The sequence below is a fragment of the Nicotiana tabacum genome, chromosome 1 (genome assembly GCF_000715075.1).
Source record: "Nicotiana tabacum cultivar K326 chromosome 1, ASM71507v2, whole genome shotgun sequence".
NCBI classification, from domain to species: Eukaryota; Viridiplantae; Streptophyta; class Magnoliopsida; order Solanales; family Solanaceae; genus Nicotiana; species Nicotiana tabacum.
In genome coordinates, this window is record NC_134080.1 from 35,026,902 (window position 1) to 35,042,796 (window position 15,895).

Below are 15,895 nucleotides of genomic sequence, written 5' to 3' on the forward strand. Positions count from 1 at the left end.
TAGTGTAGTAACTCCCCTTGGTTTTTCTTTGGGCCACGGTTCTTTTCCAAGGGTTTAGATTGAACCAGATATAGGTAGTTTTGTTTTTGTTCTTTTTAGTTTTAGGTTAGGATTAATGGGCTACGAGCGAAAAATCGATTTTTTACACCTGAACACAATAGACTCTAGAGTGTAACGCCTAGCTTCATTGGTTAAATCCTGTTAGAGTGCCTTAAAATTGTACGTTTGTATTTAACTTGAACACTCAAAAGAGAATGTCTTGATAACCCAATCCGGAGTGAGTCACGTGCCATGTGTGTGTGAGTTTTACTGTATTCCATGTTTCATATTTGATGCCTAGAACTTGCCCTGTGTGTTTGCAAAGCGAAATAATAGTTTCTTTTAGTTTTAGAAGTGATATAGGCATCTCTTTGTTGAGCCAGATATATAAAGTAAACCCACCTGAATGCAATACATCGTAGTTAACCCCGTTGAGCCTATAAGCTTATTTCTTTGGCAACCACATTGCGAACCTTACCCAATTGTTTGAATAGCTTGCCGTTTGAACCCTTGTACCCCCCAATAAGCACTTGAACGTAATGGAAGTATGCAAAAGTAAAAGTGTGTGGTGGTGGCTTGGTTTTTGAGTGGAACCATTGAGATAGAGAAAATGTGTGGAAATTGAAGTAAAAAAAAAAGAAGAAAAATATGGGTTATAAACAATGATAATGGTTGATAATGAGGTGGAGTGTTGGTTGGCACAACTATGATCTTTAAGTTAATATAATTGTATTAAAAAGTGCTTAGGGAGGTTAGTCACTATATCTAAATATATCCTACCTGTCCCTTAGCCTACATTACAACCAAGTAAACTCCTATTGATCTTAGACTGAATAAGCTCAATTAGTAAAGTATTATACTACGGGCAAGCCTATGGTGCATCTTTGTGGCATGTGAACGTTCTTTCTGAGAGTGAGCGAATTCTGTCTATCTCAGTTCCTACTTGTTTTAATTATCGTTATATGTGGAACTGCTCTCTTGTGTGATGTGAGGGCATGTGATTCACAAAGGAACAGTAGGTCTTGACTCTTGTATAGAGTAGTTTGAGTAAGTGCAGATGTGCATGGTACAAAAGGTTTGACTCTTGAGGAAAAGGTTGTTCACTACTAGGTGCAAATTGTTGTAAAATGTTCATGGTGTTAGTCGTTAAAGGAAAAGCTTAGGGAAGAAATTTTGATGGAGCGTGGTAGATTGCTCGAGGACTAGCAATGATTTAAGTGTGGGGTGTTGATAGTAGGCTATATAGTCGATATTTACACCTTAATAGGATCATACTTTGTTGTTGTTTTATAGATAATTTGCCAACAAAATGCTCTAAATAGTGTTCTTTTGTTTAGCAGGGAATATTATAGGAGAGGAAGCAACATGGTGTGTTTCGGAGGCGATAATGTGAAGAAAAACACCCACTCGAGAAGTACCCGAACACAAAGAAGCATAAATGGCCTGGGCAAGAAGGCCACCGCGACCGTGGTGGCACCGCGGCGAACCGCAACAGATTAATGAAGGAAGGCAGAAAGGTCAGCATTCACCGCGGTTGGCCGCGACCGTGGTGAACTGTTCACGCAGCTGGAAGTTTGAGGACCAAAGTGTAATTTCGGGAAAACTTTTGTAAAACCCTTATAAGCTTTAGAAACTCGCCCAACTGGGGGAACAAGCTAATTTTAGACTACTTTTGGAGGAAGAACAAGTGTGAGAAGATCAACCAAACATTAGAGTTTTTCTATCTCCTTTTAATTCTTGTAGTTTTACATTATGAACAGTTTAGTAGTTATTTCTTATTTTGTTACGAGTAGCTAAACACTTATCTAGGGTTGATGGAACCAATTGTTGGTTGAAGTTTTGAATCAAGTTGTTATAATCGAACCGGATTTATGATATGATTGTTCAACTACGTTTGATATGGTGATTAATTGAATGGGCCCTTGATTAATCGTGTCTAATTACCTTATATTGCTTGAAAAAGAATATTAGGTTAGATAGCTGTTGAACAACACCACTTTTGGGTAATTGAAGAGATTCATTACTTGAACTTAAAAGTGGGTTTAGAGATAACAAAACTTTGTTGGGATAATTTAAAGTTGCCCATTGTCAGCTAGAGTAGTTCGAGAGAATGCTCTAGTAAATTATTGTAGTTGATCGAGAGATAATTACGATAGCCCATAACTCTTAATCCTCATAGAGTATTACGGCGAGATTATAGCGGAAGAGTCAAGACCTAAACTAGCAATTGGGGAAATCACTGCCCTAGACCTTTTTACCATTGAATTATCTTTGTTTTAGCTTATTGTTGTTTTCAATAGTAGTTGAAGCAGTTAAACAAAAACCCAGTCTTTATTGATCAAAAATCTTGAATCTAGAGATTGATTGAGTTGATAATAACATTGCCGAAAAGTGTAATAGATAGGTTAGTTCCCTGAGGATTCGATTCCGGACTTAAAATCGGATTATATTTACAGCGACCGCTTCGTCCTTTAAAGGGCATAGTTAAGCGCTATCACATACAATCAGAGCAAAATTTACTAGCTTCGAATTAACCTGTAAATTGCCCTCCTCACTGCCCCTGCAAAAAAAATAATAATTCGAATCAAATAATTAAGAGATTACAATTCATATTACAGCGGTTAATAGACCACAATTTAGATCGCATTTGAATGATTTAGTTAAGGACGTTTAGTTTCGAGTTTCAATATCTAACTAAAGGTCTCTCGGCGACTTGTACCAAGCAACCTCTTTCCTATTCTTTAATCATTAACAAATCTTTTACATACATTAATTATTCGATTGTCGAATTGACCACAAGCACATTTGGTAGAGACGTAAGTACAAAATATGTATTTTGGCAGCCAGAAGAATATTCATTTTAGGCACCCCACAATTCGTGCTTTTTTTTTTTTACCAAGCATTCTCCTTACTGAATTTTTTGTTCTAATACATGTTTCATTTACACCTTAGCCGATCTGTATACTTTATTTGAATTGTTGTTACATATCGTTTCATAATGTATCATATTGTATTATATTGCATTATATTGTATTGTATCGTTTGTCGTTATGATGTCACGCACCAACAATATGAAGGATAAATTTGCAACATTACTAGAAAAAAAAAGGATACAAAATAGAATTATTATATAAAAAAGGTAGGATAAATAATAAAATATGATTATTTAATAATAAGAAAGGGCAAGATGAGAAAAAAAGCATGGTAACGACGCCATCACACCAAATCCGTCGTTCCATAAAATATTATTTTTCGTCGTTATGTAACAATGAATTTAACGATACGATACAATAAAATTTAAAGTAACAATACAATATAATACAGTATATAGGTAACAACCATCCAAACAAGTTGTATCTCAAACATAAAATACCTTTGTTAAAGAAGTTGATAAGGATTTTTAACGTATTCCAAATTTCCAATACAGTTTGTGTTGTAATTTTTACATATGAATATCTGGAGTTTGTATAAATAGACAACGCGCGCTCTTTCAATCAGAAAGAAATGATTCACTTGTTCAATCTAAAAAATAGTTTCTCCTGCATTTTTCAAAGCTAGATGAGCCAGTAGATAGTTGGAGATAAGAATATAGAGTTTGAGTGAACTTTTTATGGGATTAGAAGACAACACATTGTCTGAAAAAAAGAAGACGAAACATCAGGAGTAATTTCACCAATAATTACTCAACTTATATTTTACTGAACTAAAATGATTAAACTATTTGTTACGATAAAAAAAAAACTCAACTATGCTTATATATGTATCTATAGAAAGTTACTAATTTTTTTTGGTAAAAAAATCACTCAATTTTGTCTTAAGTATCATAAAAAGGCGCTAAATAAAATTTTTTTCTGTAACAAAAAGTTATTCAACTTTTTTTTAAGTATCATATAAAATTTCTCTTTGAATCTTTTTAATGACTTCGTGTGATACTTAGGTATAATTGAGTGTTTTTTTTGCTATAAAAAAATAGTTTTCTAATTTTCGTGATAGTTAGGTAACATTGAGTAATTCTTTTGTTAACAAAAATAGTAAAGTAAAATTTGAGTGATTATGAAGTTAACCCGACATTACTAAAGTGTGAAGTTGTAATCATTAGACAATAATCGAAAAAATGATATATTTTTATATTTAAAAACTACTGAACTTTAAACTTCATATTTTAACTTTAATGAATGATTTATAGCCATACAAATATCTACAACTTATTTTTTATAATTGTGTGTCCGGGCCAGTTTGCAACTAGTTTCATGGGTTCCTGCTACCTCCCACCAGCATATTTACTGACGATTCCGTCTACTAAGGCATGAATAGATGAGAAATCACCTATCGCTTCAATTATTTATGACTTGTTTTATACATAAATTCGAAGTTTTAGCTTGTTTGGTCAAACTTTAAATCAACTTATTTTAAAAAAGTATGTTTTTATAATGCATTTTAAAAAAAACACTTTTGATGAAAAATAGTTTGTGTTTGACTAATTAATTTGAAAAATACATTGAATAATAATTAGTGTTTGACCAAACTTTTAAAACGTGATTTTAAGTGTGTTTAAAAAAAATATTTTTGGATAGAAGTTACTTTTTTTGTTTCTTAAAACTGCTTGTGCTTCTATCAAAATACTTTTTCCTTCTAGAAACTTGGCCAAACACCTTAATTTTAAAAATAAAGTATTTTTGATTTAAAAAAAATTTAATCAGAAAGAAGCTCGACCAAATAGGCTACAAGACTATACCTAGGTATATTGATATCTAAGAATAGAAATCCCACAATTTCATCAAGAGCGTTTGCACTATTGATTTGTTGCATACTAACAGAAGTTGCAACGGCCAAATTTGGCAAGTATTCCTTCTAAACATGTTGTTTTACCACACGAATCCAAAAAACATTGCGATATAAAGAGGACGTGCATTTTCACTGTTAATTTGTACCAAAACATTCATAGTTCAACATTGGAATTAGAAAACCACGTACAAGATAAAATTGAAGTCAAAATATAGCATCAACTAATGTATTAAAGTTCAGTTATTGTTGCATTTATAGTGTTTTTCAAGATATTTTATTTCAACAACAAAATTGGTATAATTGCTTAATGCTGGAATAATATACAGTGCTTGAGCTGAGTAGAATAGATACAAATCAATCATTTAACTAACTCCAACTAATTTCAAATTAAGACGTAACTATTAATTATTATATGTATAATTACCAGAAAAATATACAAAAATCTAACCAAATAACAATTATTATTAAAATTAAAACTCCTACCTGCACATGAAAATTTTAAAAAGAAATTACACGTGTCATGGGACGTGTCAGTGGTGGGAACACCAATAAGGTCCTTTAATTTTCAGACAAGACTACCGCCATCCTTTTACCATCACAAAAATCTTCATAGAAAAAGGACCCCACTTCAGCAGTTGTCAATTCGGTTGCTTTCAACCCGACCCGTAACTTTCCGGGTTGGCCTGCGAAATCTGGCACGTGTGGCACGTGTTGCTTCCCCATTGCAAACTGTAGTTCAGCGAACCCAGCTAAACAAACCCCAAAAAAGAAAAAAAAAATCGTAATACTAACAAAGAGAATTGGCTAAAAAAATTTAAAAAAAAAAAGGAAAAAACAAGACTCCGAAGAAAACGTTGTTTCGAAGGTGGGAAAAAGCAGGGTTTTGTTGTGAAAAAAATACAGAAAGACAAAGAAGAGAAACAGTGGTTCTGAATACAGATTTAGACACCCATTTATGAAAATTCAAACAGGATAAGGAATTTCTTTGCCTAAAGAGAGTGTTGGGTGTCTGAAAAATATAGCAAAATTTAAACTTTTTGGGATTTCAAAGTGCAAACCCAGTTAGGGTTTTCTCCATTTTCTGACCAAGGTAAAGTTCTTTGCTTTGGAATTTATTACTTAACTGCAGTTACTGTGAAAGAATTTTAATTATGGGTATATTTTGCTTCTTTGGTTGCTTAATTTTCAATCTTGCTTGCATTAATTGACATAATCAAAATTGGTTCTTTTTAGTCTAAAGATATAATCTTTAAGCATTTTAGGCTTGACCCAAGTTCTTATATAGGGTTTTTGTTTCTGGGGTTAGCTAATTTTCTATGGTTCAAGTTGAAATTGTTTTAGGGCTTGAGTTTCTTTCTGTTTCCCTTTTGTTTAATCTGTAATCTCAATTCATTTATTTGCTGTTCCGTTGTTATTCAACTCTACTGCTTAGTTTTTGAGGTTTTGGAACTCATTTCTGTGTTTTGAAATTTTGTTTTTTCAGGTTGACATTACTGCCATTTATTTATAGGGATTTTAGAAGTTTCAGTTTTTTCGCAAGTTTCCAGCTTGATTAAAGGGGCATGAGAGTCTGGTAAGTTCAAGTGATAACAAGTTTTTGTTTTTATTATTGGTTGATATATGTATTTCGCTGCTTCCTGCATCTTTTTGTTAGTATTAAAAATTAACAGTATTAAATTTATACCTGCCAATCTGTTCAAATTTGTGAATGGACCTTTTTTGGCATTTTACTGGTTATTCTTTCAGTTGAACAATTGTCGATTTTGATGTATAAGGTTTTGATGTTTTGGAATGATAGTGTAAATGCATACTGATTTAGTGAGCCTCATTCGACCCCCCGGCTTTTCTTTTCTCTTTCTATCCTCAAGTCACCTTTTTTGTATTTCTTTCTTTTATACCTTTTGTGGTCGTGATGAGGAAGCAGGAAAGTTTTGTTTATGAACCATTAGTAAGTAGGGCAATATACTAATTACTATACAAAGAGAAAGAGACTCTTTGGTATACCTCTTGTATTTGGAGATTTCCGATAATCAATAAAATTACACATTGCTTGACCAAAAAAAAGCTAGAAGAGAAGGAGGTGGATGCAATTTTCCTTTTATGGAGGAATGTAATAACATGCTTACTTTGCTGTACTGAAAGCAGCCATAAACTGATTGTTTTCCTAAGAGACGTGCGGAAAACCATGATGCGAGTCACATGAATAGCGAAAGACTTGAACTTGCTCATGTTTTCGCGTTTCAAATAATTTCTGGATAGGAAGCTTTGGAGCCATGTCATATGCATTTTAAAATCTTATCATGAAACAATAAAAAGTGTAGAAAGATCTGAAAGGCTCGAACCTGATATGAATACTTATGGCACTTTCTTTGTCAGAGTCATACTTCAAATGAATGATGGAATCCATTATCCACCGTACATAGTGTTGTAGATCTCCTTTCATATAAAAAAGAAGAAGATAGGTCTGTGGGTCTCCTCTATGTGGTGGGATGGCCTGTTCTTTTGAATAAGGTCCTCACAATACAACTTCTTGTAAGCATCGTTGGTTCAAATTCTTTATCATGCTATTAGTTTTTATATGTACGTCATGTGATCTATTGAAGGTCAATTGATAGATTGCTTATTGTAAATTTTTGGTCTCGATCTCTATTGATCTTCTATCTATTACTTTCTTCTTTGGCATTTGCTTGACAATACTTATCTTTCCAAAATAAAGTAATTTTATTGATACATACACCGAAGGTATGGTAAAAATCAGTCTCGCTAAAGGCTTATTTTATGCTCGCTTAAGTTCACATAAATCTAGATTGTGCACTTTGCCTTACTTAAGTGACGCTTTTGTGTAGGTCCTAAGGTGTTAGGGCATGCGCCTCATCACTGATAAGTTCTTCCTTTGAGAGGACAGTACTAGACAATAAATATAGTCAAAAATAATAAAATTAAAAGCCGTAATGAATGAACTTTTAGTGATTAAGAATTAATTAATTAAAATATTAGCATAGAAAACTAGTTCCAAAAAAAATATAAAACTACATCTCTTCATATAAATCAGAAATTTAAAATGGTTCTGAAACTTGACTGACGTCCTTGAGCCAAGGGTCTATCGGAAACAACCTCTCTATCTCTATAAGGTAGGAGTAAGGTTTGCGTACACATTACCCTCCCCATACCCCATTTATGGTATTACACTGGGTGTTTTGTTGTTGTTGTAAACTTGACTGATGTGATTTTTACTTCATATATTTCATTTAGTATAGTTATTTTAATTCTTTTGTCCAAATATTTAATTATTTTGTTTATAGTAATTTTTCGTTGCACTAAATATACATTTATTATATTTCTTCTTCAGTAGAGATTTTTTCATTAAAGCCCATTCTTTGTTTCCGCTTTCTTAAAGCCTTGATAAATTTTGGTGCTACTCTGTGTAAAAACATAGAGAATAACTCCTTCTAGATATTGAAAGGGTGCAATAAGTCCATTAGATTTTCTAAATCAGTTGCCACTTCCATTCGTTGCTCAAAAAGAGCGGTGATATCACTTGAAACTTCAGTAGTAGTAATATCAGCCGAATTAGTGCCATATAGAGGGATACTAGTCGAACCTCCGTGTGGGACATGAAGATAAACCTAAATCCACTATGGAAAGTGCTCGGCTTGCTCCAAAAGTAAAAATTTATGAGGACTTATCCCAAAAAAAGAGTAAAAGGCAGCTAAATTTTTTACATATGAAGTATGCCCTATTTTCCATCGGAATTTCTCTCCAGCCCAGTGTTTTGGAAAGCGTTAAGCACAAAAAAGCGACGAGGCATCGCTTCACCGAAGCGAGAAGCGCTTTTTTTTTTTTCATGTGAAGCGCAATTTAACACATAAATAAAATAAAAAAATAGGCATAAATAAATGGCTAATAACTCATTAAAAATAACATATTAAGCAAATGTTTCAATTCTTGAATCAAGAAGCAAATAATAGATACTACAATCAACAACCAAAAAAAAAACATAACAGTTAATTCACACGAACCAGAAAACAGAGCATAAAGAGGATGATAAAGCAAAAAACAGAGCACAAAGTAGAACAAAAGAAGAAGAAGTCGTTTAGGGCACAAAATCAGCGCTTAAAAAGTGAAAAAAATTTGAAAGAAGAACAGAAACAGAAGAAGAAGAACAGAAATAGAAGAAGAAGTTGAAGAAACTTATCGAGAACTGGAGACTTCGTCGTTGCTGGAGTTCGCCGGAGAAGAAGTCGTTGAAGAGCGTATGTTTATCTGTTAACAGATGTCTTATTTGCTAAATTTTTAAAAAAAAACCCTATTAGATGCCTTCTGCTCGCTTAAGCACGCTTTTTTATCGCTTTCCCCATTGAGGCGCTTCTCGCTTAAGCGCGAGAAGCGAGCACTTTTTAAATGTGAGTCGCTTTTGTAGCAGAAAAGCGATAGCCCTGCGCCTCGTGTCGCTTCAGCGCTTAAAGCAAGAAGCGAGCGCTTTTAATAACACTGCTCCAACCAAATTGTCCATATAATGCACAATTGAGAAGCTTTTGAGCAGTTTGGTATCATAGTTGGTTACCCGCTCCCCATCAATTTCTCAGAAGTGTTTTCCCAATATAGTATGACATAGTTTCATCTGCCGATGGCTTCAACATAACAGGCATGCAGTCTCAACTATTCTTCTTTAAGGGTTATCAAATATTATTTTGATTTCATTTCCACAACTATTAGCGTAAAATTTTGGAGATTATGAGGTTTAGAGCAATGTGGTGAATATGATGCTCATAGTGGTTTTGGATGCAAACGTTGCATCATGAATGAGAAGGTTATTCACCTCTTTTTTTCACCCAATAGTTCGTGGCTTGGAATGAGTATGAGTCTAGTAAGATTTATTATGTGCAAATTATGCTATTTGTTGATTTGAGTGCAAAATTTGCACGAGGGATGAGAAGGTTATTTTTTTTGATGGGTAAATAATATATTATATAAATATTTGCACTAAGCCAGTGCAACAGGCGTAATTACAGGTTGTGCAAATCAGCAATTGCGTCTAAAATATCATCTACATCTGGTGCACAAGCCAGCTTGCACCAAAAAACGATCAACAAAATGCAATTAAGCTTAAGGCACTGTAAATTTCTTCCTATGCCTTCAAAAATTGTACTGTTTCAAGCCAGACAGACCACCAGATAATTTGAGGAATAGTGTTCCGGGTCTTTTGAGCTTTCTTGCATAGACCCTCCCTGGTCCAGCACTTGAGCATTTTTGAAATGGAGTTAGGCATGGTCCAAGACATACCAAATATTGAAAAGAACATGTTACATCGCTGATTTGTAACCTTGCAATGCAAAAAAAGATGGGTAACATCTTCAGATTGTTCTTCACATAAAGGACATCTGCTGCACAGCTTGAAACCCCTCTTCTGGAGATTGTTTTCCGTGAGGCATGCCTCCTTAGCCACAATCCAAGAGAAGCAAGAAATTTTTAAAGGTGCCATGTTGTACCATATTTTTTTCCAAGGCCATAACTCACTGTTGCTAAAACCCAGCATATTGTAACAGCTTTTAACTGAAAAAATGCCCTTGGAGTGACCCTTCCAACTGATAGAGTCCATTTTATAGTGGTCCAAAGCAGTGTTGCTTAGCATTTGTAGCAAGATGCCTACCCTCTCCATTTCCCAATCATTAATATTCCTTCTAAGACTCAAAGCCTTGCGATGTACAGAAAACTGCAATTTCCCCATTGTGATGCAAGGATATATTATAAAAATCTGAAAATTGGTCTTTTAATGGCGTATGACCAACCCATGCATCTTCCGAAAACCTGATTTTCCTTCCATTGCCAAGAATAAAACCCATGTTTGACTCAAATTTGTTCCAATGCCCTCTAATATGTTTCCATAAACCGGTGCCATGAGGCACTCTAGACTCTTTGGTGCGCCATGGATTGTCTAGACTCTAGACTCTTTGGTGCGCCAGCCGCCAGGGATGGGAAGGTTATTCACCTTCGTGAACCCATTAGTCGATGATTCCCGAACAGCTTCTCCTCCAAGTCTCCAACCCAATTTCTAGCTGCAGCATAAGCATTTAGTTTGGGAGAATTTTGTCAATTTGTAAGGACTACTTTTGGTTGCGTAACATTTTAGTCTACGCCAAATTTTCCTAATATTTCTTTAATTGAATACCTAACCATTCTATGAAAGTTTTGTGACATCTCTGCTTTTGGATGTAAAAAGAGTTTTTTTTGGACCTGCCACTACATAAAGAAGTTTCTGGAATGGGAGAAAGATGTGAAACTATAAGAAAGAAGAAAGTCTTTATTTTACTGTATATTTGCCTGATCTGTATTACAGGTTAAATAGAAGAGCTTGAAGGGGCTCTACAGCCAGCTAACCAACAGGAAACATACTTGGTTTAATTGCAGAAACAGGGATTCTTTTTTGTTCTGATGCTCCTGTAGCTGATATTGTGGTATATGCTAGTATCTCAAACTCAATGTGCGAAGAAATTATAATCAGTGAACAGAAAATGAAAAATATTTGTGTCCTGTATTTACGAGACTGAAATCTTTTTGGTGATGTAGAATCATTTTAACCATAATTTAGTGGTGCCATCTTGTAGTGAAATTTGAGCTTTCTATTTTGCTTGTTTTGACTGGGTTGCTTCGCAATAAAGGATTACAAATTAAATGTCTCTTAGGTCAAATCAATAACTTTTTGCATGTGCCGACAGTATTATTTGTTATAGACAATCGGATGTGAAATTGACTTTTCATTTATAATCAGAAAGCTTCATTTCTTACATTTACTGATTAATATTATGGGTCATTTTTAAATCTTCTGCAGGGGAAGCTTGCTGGAAAGTCCTCTGCGTTAGCATTATCTTTTCCAGATATGAAGGACATTGTAGTATCATGTTACCAGAGTCACTTTGCTTCTTGGGAGTCCTAACTTGTGAGTTAATAATTAATCATGACACTCGAGGACTTTTTCACCCTGACTGAGATGAGTAATGGGCTTACAGCTCCTGCTCGAGTTCAGGATCTAGTCTCTATTATGCAGAAAGAAGTTTGCGTTGTCAAGAATGCTGGTGAAATAACAAGGCAATGGTCTGCTGTTGCTAGCGCAATTGCTGCAACTGAGAATAAAGAGTGTCTTGAACTCTTTATCCAGCTAGATGGACTCTGCTTTGTTGACAGTTGGTTAAAGGATGCTCAGAATTTTGTTGATGAAACGAGTGACAACGTGGAAGAGTTGATCACTCGGTTACTGGTAGCGGTTGAAAGGCTTCATGTAGACTTTGAGAAATCAGTTTCTTCTGGAATCAGGGTTACTGTGAAAAGCCTCCTTGACCATGAGAGCTCTAAGGTGCAACAGAGGGCTCGTGCACTGTTTGATAATTGGGAGAGAGAAAAAAATAATGATGCAGTTTCAGTCGGTTGTGAAATACCACAGACGATAGTTGATGGTGGGACGAGAGTAATTGAAAACGTCGTCCGAGAAAATGAACAGTCAGAACCTTCTCCGGAGAACGTCTCTCTTTCTGGTGGGGGTTCTGGAGAGAAGTGTGAGGAAAATGTTAGCAATAATATTATGCCATCTTCAAGGTCTGATGTTGGTAATTCTTCTGGGGTTGACGATACCAAGACATCTGACCAAAATTTGGAGCATTCAACGGTGAAGGATGGGCATCCGCTGTCTCCTCTATTAAAGCCTGTTGGTGAAGATCAGAAGGTAGAATCCTCAACATATCATGCAGAGACGATCAGTGCAATTGATACGTGCAGTTCTGCAAGTTTATCACATGGTGCTCTTGATCGGCAGACAGGGGTTCCCGTTTTGGAGTCTGTTAATTGTTCAAACCACACTCAAGAAGGAAGAAGTTCTGAGAAGTTAGACTCGGCGTCGTCGAAACCATTGGAGGAGAAAACTAGTTCTTCAGGTACTGATGCAGGAGACACTTCAGATGCTGGCAATGGTTCAGATTTACAAAGACAAACTGATATCAAGGATGAAGTTAGCTGCAGAGGAAAATCGCCTTCTGATGATGCATCGGTGGTGATTTCTGAAGGAAAGACGTTGATGGATGATAGCAGCAGACCTACAAATCATAGCAGAAGTTCCATGGTGCTTGGTGCTAAAGACAGAAAATACAACATCGACAGATTGCACAACTCCTCCAGCGAGCATAGTCTGGAATGTCCCAAAGATTTAGGAGCTATTTTGTCAAAGGTAGATCTCATTAATGGGGATGACAAGCAGGTCACTGATGAAAGTGAAGATGATTCGGAAAGTGACTCTGAATTTGGAGAACCACGAACAGTTAGTAAAGACTCTGGTGTGTTTGGTAAGAAATGTGATATTGAATTCGATTATGGCATTATAGATCCTCTGGAAGTTGCTCGACAAGTTGCCATAGAGGTGGAGAGAGAAGTTCAGAGTTGCAGTTCTGAGAAAATACAGGAAAGTAAAATTCATGAGCCTGATAGCGCTGATTCTATGAGTGCAAAAGAATGCCAAAAAGTTGAGAGCTCTAAGAAGCAAGTACTAAGAGGAATGGCTCTTTTGACGGAGGCTTCAATTACAAACTCTGAAGCTGGACCTAAAAATGAAAAAGTAAAGGTGGAATCCTCTCAGGGTACTGATCTTGACGCCAATGCTGAGAAGGGCCAGTGTGATTTTGATCTGAATCTAGAGGTTTGCTCAGACGATATAGATCATGTTGTATCTACCTGCATCTCTGTTGTTTCTGCTTCGAAGGCAACAGCTGCCCCTGGGATGCCTGTTGCTCCATTGGAATTTGAAGGGGCTCTTGGATGGAAAGGATCCGCTTCAACCAGTGCATTTCGGCCAGCATCGTCTCGCCGGGTTCCTGAAAGTGCCAAGGCTGTTTTCTCTGGTGGGAGTAGGAATGACAGCAGCAAAAAGCAACAGCAAGGTTGGCTTGATATTGATCTTAATGTAGCTGAAGGTGGAAATGACAAATCTGCAGAACTTTTCACTGTCAAACTTCCGTTACCATCTGCACTTCCTTCAGGGGAATCTTCTGTTGAAGCTAGCCCCAAAAAATCAGAAAGAGTGGAATTGGATCTCAACTGTGCAAGTGAGGAGGGTGAGGCACCATCAGATTGGCGGATGGAGGGAAGGCTTTTGTCGGATAGGAATGGCCATTGGAGTCCATCTCCATCGTCATCATCGTCGTCCAAGCATCTTTCATCACGGAACTTTGATCTAAATGACCAACCGTCGTTTCTCAACAATTCTTCAGATCTATCTTACTTCAAGAAACCATCTCAAAATATTAGCGCATCCGGAGGGATAAAATCGGCTAATTCTGTAGTATCCATTATGGGCATGAAGGTAGAGGTCAAACGTGAAGATGTTCCTCAATTCTTTCCATTTCCAAATGGCAGGACTGCAGAAAATACAGTTGATCTTACTGTTGCAAGAAGTGGAGGTGTCTTGGGAATGGGATCTCCATTTCTATATACCCCTTCACCCACCTTTGGTTACAATAGCATTGTACCAGGTCCTCCCATCCCGTTCTCCTCAGCAATGTATGGACCCGGTGGCCCTATTCCTTACATGGTAGATTCCCGAGGTGCGCCTATGGTACCTCAATTTGCTGGCTCTGCTTCAGCAATACCACCATCATTCGCTCAACAACCATTCATTATAAGCATGGCTGGTGCACCTGTTTCAAATGGGGTCCTGCCACCACAGAGTGGTCTGGATCTCAACACTAGTTTGATATTTGAGGGAGGAAATAGAGACCTTGGAGGTCTGAGGCAGTTTTTCACGCAGGGTCAAGCCAGGTCGATGGATGAACACTTAAGGACCAGCTCACAACCCTCAACCAGTTCACTTGCTGGTGAGAAACGCAAAGAACCGGATGGTGGTTGGGAGCCTTACCCTTTTAAACTTCATCCACCATCGTGGAAGTAAACTTAATGGATCTTGTTTTTCTCTAATGGGATAAGTGTCTTTACAGCAATAGGTAAATTCAAGGCAGGAGGAGAGCCTTATTGATTTTGTGGTTAGGGGCATGATATAGCTGAATAAAGACATGATTTCTGAATGTAATATGCTTCTTGAGATGACTTGGCCAAAGAAGAGTAGATGTTTAGGTTTCATTGGTTCCAAATGTTGTTTTAACTTGTTATTCTCGTCAAGTTTCATAGGTTGTTGCTACCACAGAAAACTTACATGTAACTGTAATCTCTCATTTACACCATAGAAATTTAGAAGAATGTCTCGTCTTTATCCTGTTCTATTAATATTCTAGATTATCATGCAACCAAGATAACCAGGTCACTAATCCGCTACGGCCTACGTGATTCTACATCTTCGCCGATAAAAAGGGCAGCCCGGTGTGTAAAGCATTCCGCATTTACGTAGGATCCGGGAAATAGTCGCATCCCCAAAAGTGATGTAAATAACCTACCCTACGCGATTCTACATTTTCTTCCATAAAAAAGGCAGCCCGATGCATAAAACATCCCACATTTACGCCTATCCTAACGGAGAAATAGTGGTTGCTTCAACATCTTCCAACAAAAGAAGAATAATAAATTAATGACAGACTTTTCTGTATAATTTTGCAGAATTAATAGGCAGATTATGATAAGTAGAATATCTTAAGTTATATACAATGACATTGTAAAAAAATTTCACAATCCATTGTTTTTAACCTATTACAACAGATATTTTATTATGCTAATATTAGCTTATAATAAAATTTAACTACACTAATTATATTAGTAATTTGATTATATGAATATTTTTGAACAATTATTACATAGACCTTAAACGCAAAGAATGTTCCAAGTTAAAAAACGAAAATAATTGGCGTTAGTTCATGACTTCATTCTCTTGACTAGAGGTGCTCATGGATCGGTTTGGATCGGTTTTTCCCTAAAAAGAAACCAAACCAAGTAAGTCAGTTTTTCAAATATTAGAACCAAATCAAACCAAACCAATTAAGTCAGTTTTTTCTCGATTCGGTTTATGTCGGTTTTTCCGGTTATTTTGCAGTTTTTTCTTAAATATAAGACATACACTACCAAACACACATTTCGGCGACCACAT

The 15,895-nt window shown here is 36.1% G+C and overlaps 1 protein-coding gene across 1 annotated transcript; it reads left to right on the top strand.

Moving 5' to 3' along the window:
• The first annotated feature begins 5,605 nt into the window (after positions 1-5,605).
• On the top strand, positions 5,606-15,078 carry LOC107769071 (uncharacterized). The gene is made up of 3 exons (XM_016588243.2): positions 5,606-5,914; positions 6,308-6,397; positions 11,654-15,078. Exon 3 carries the CDS (start codon positions 11,780-11,782, stop codon positions 14,750-14,752), a length of 2,973 nt encoding a protein of 990 aa, XP_016443729.2. The 5' UTR covers positions 5,606-5,914; positions 6,308-6,397; positions 11,654-11,779; the 3' UTR covers positions 14,753-15,078.
• The last annotated feature ends 817 nt before the right edge of the window (positions 15,079-15,895 follow it).

Excerpts from the sequence above, each read along its gene's own strand:
- LOC107769071 (XM_016588243.2), top strand. The coding sequence starts at position 11,780 with ATGACACTCGAGGACTTTTTCACCCTGACTGAGATGAGTAATGGGCTT.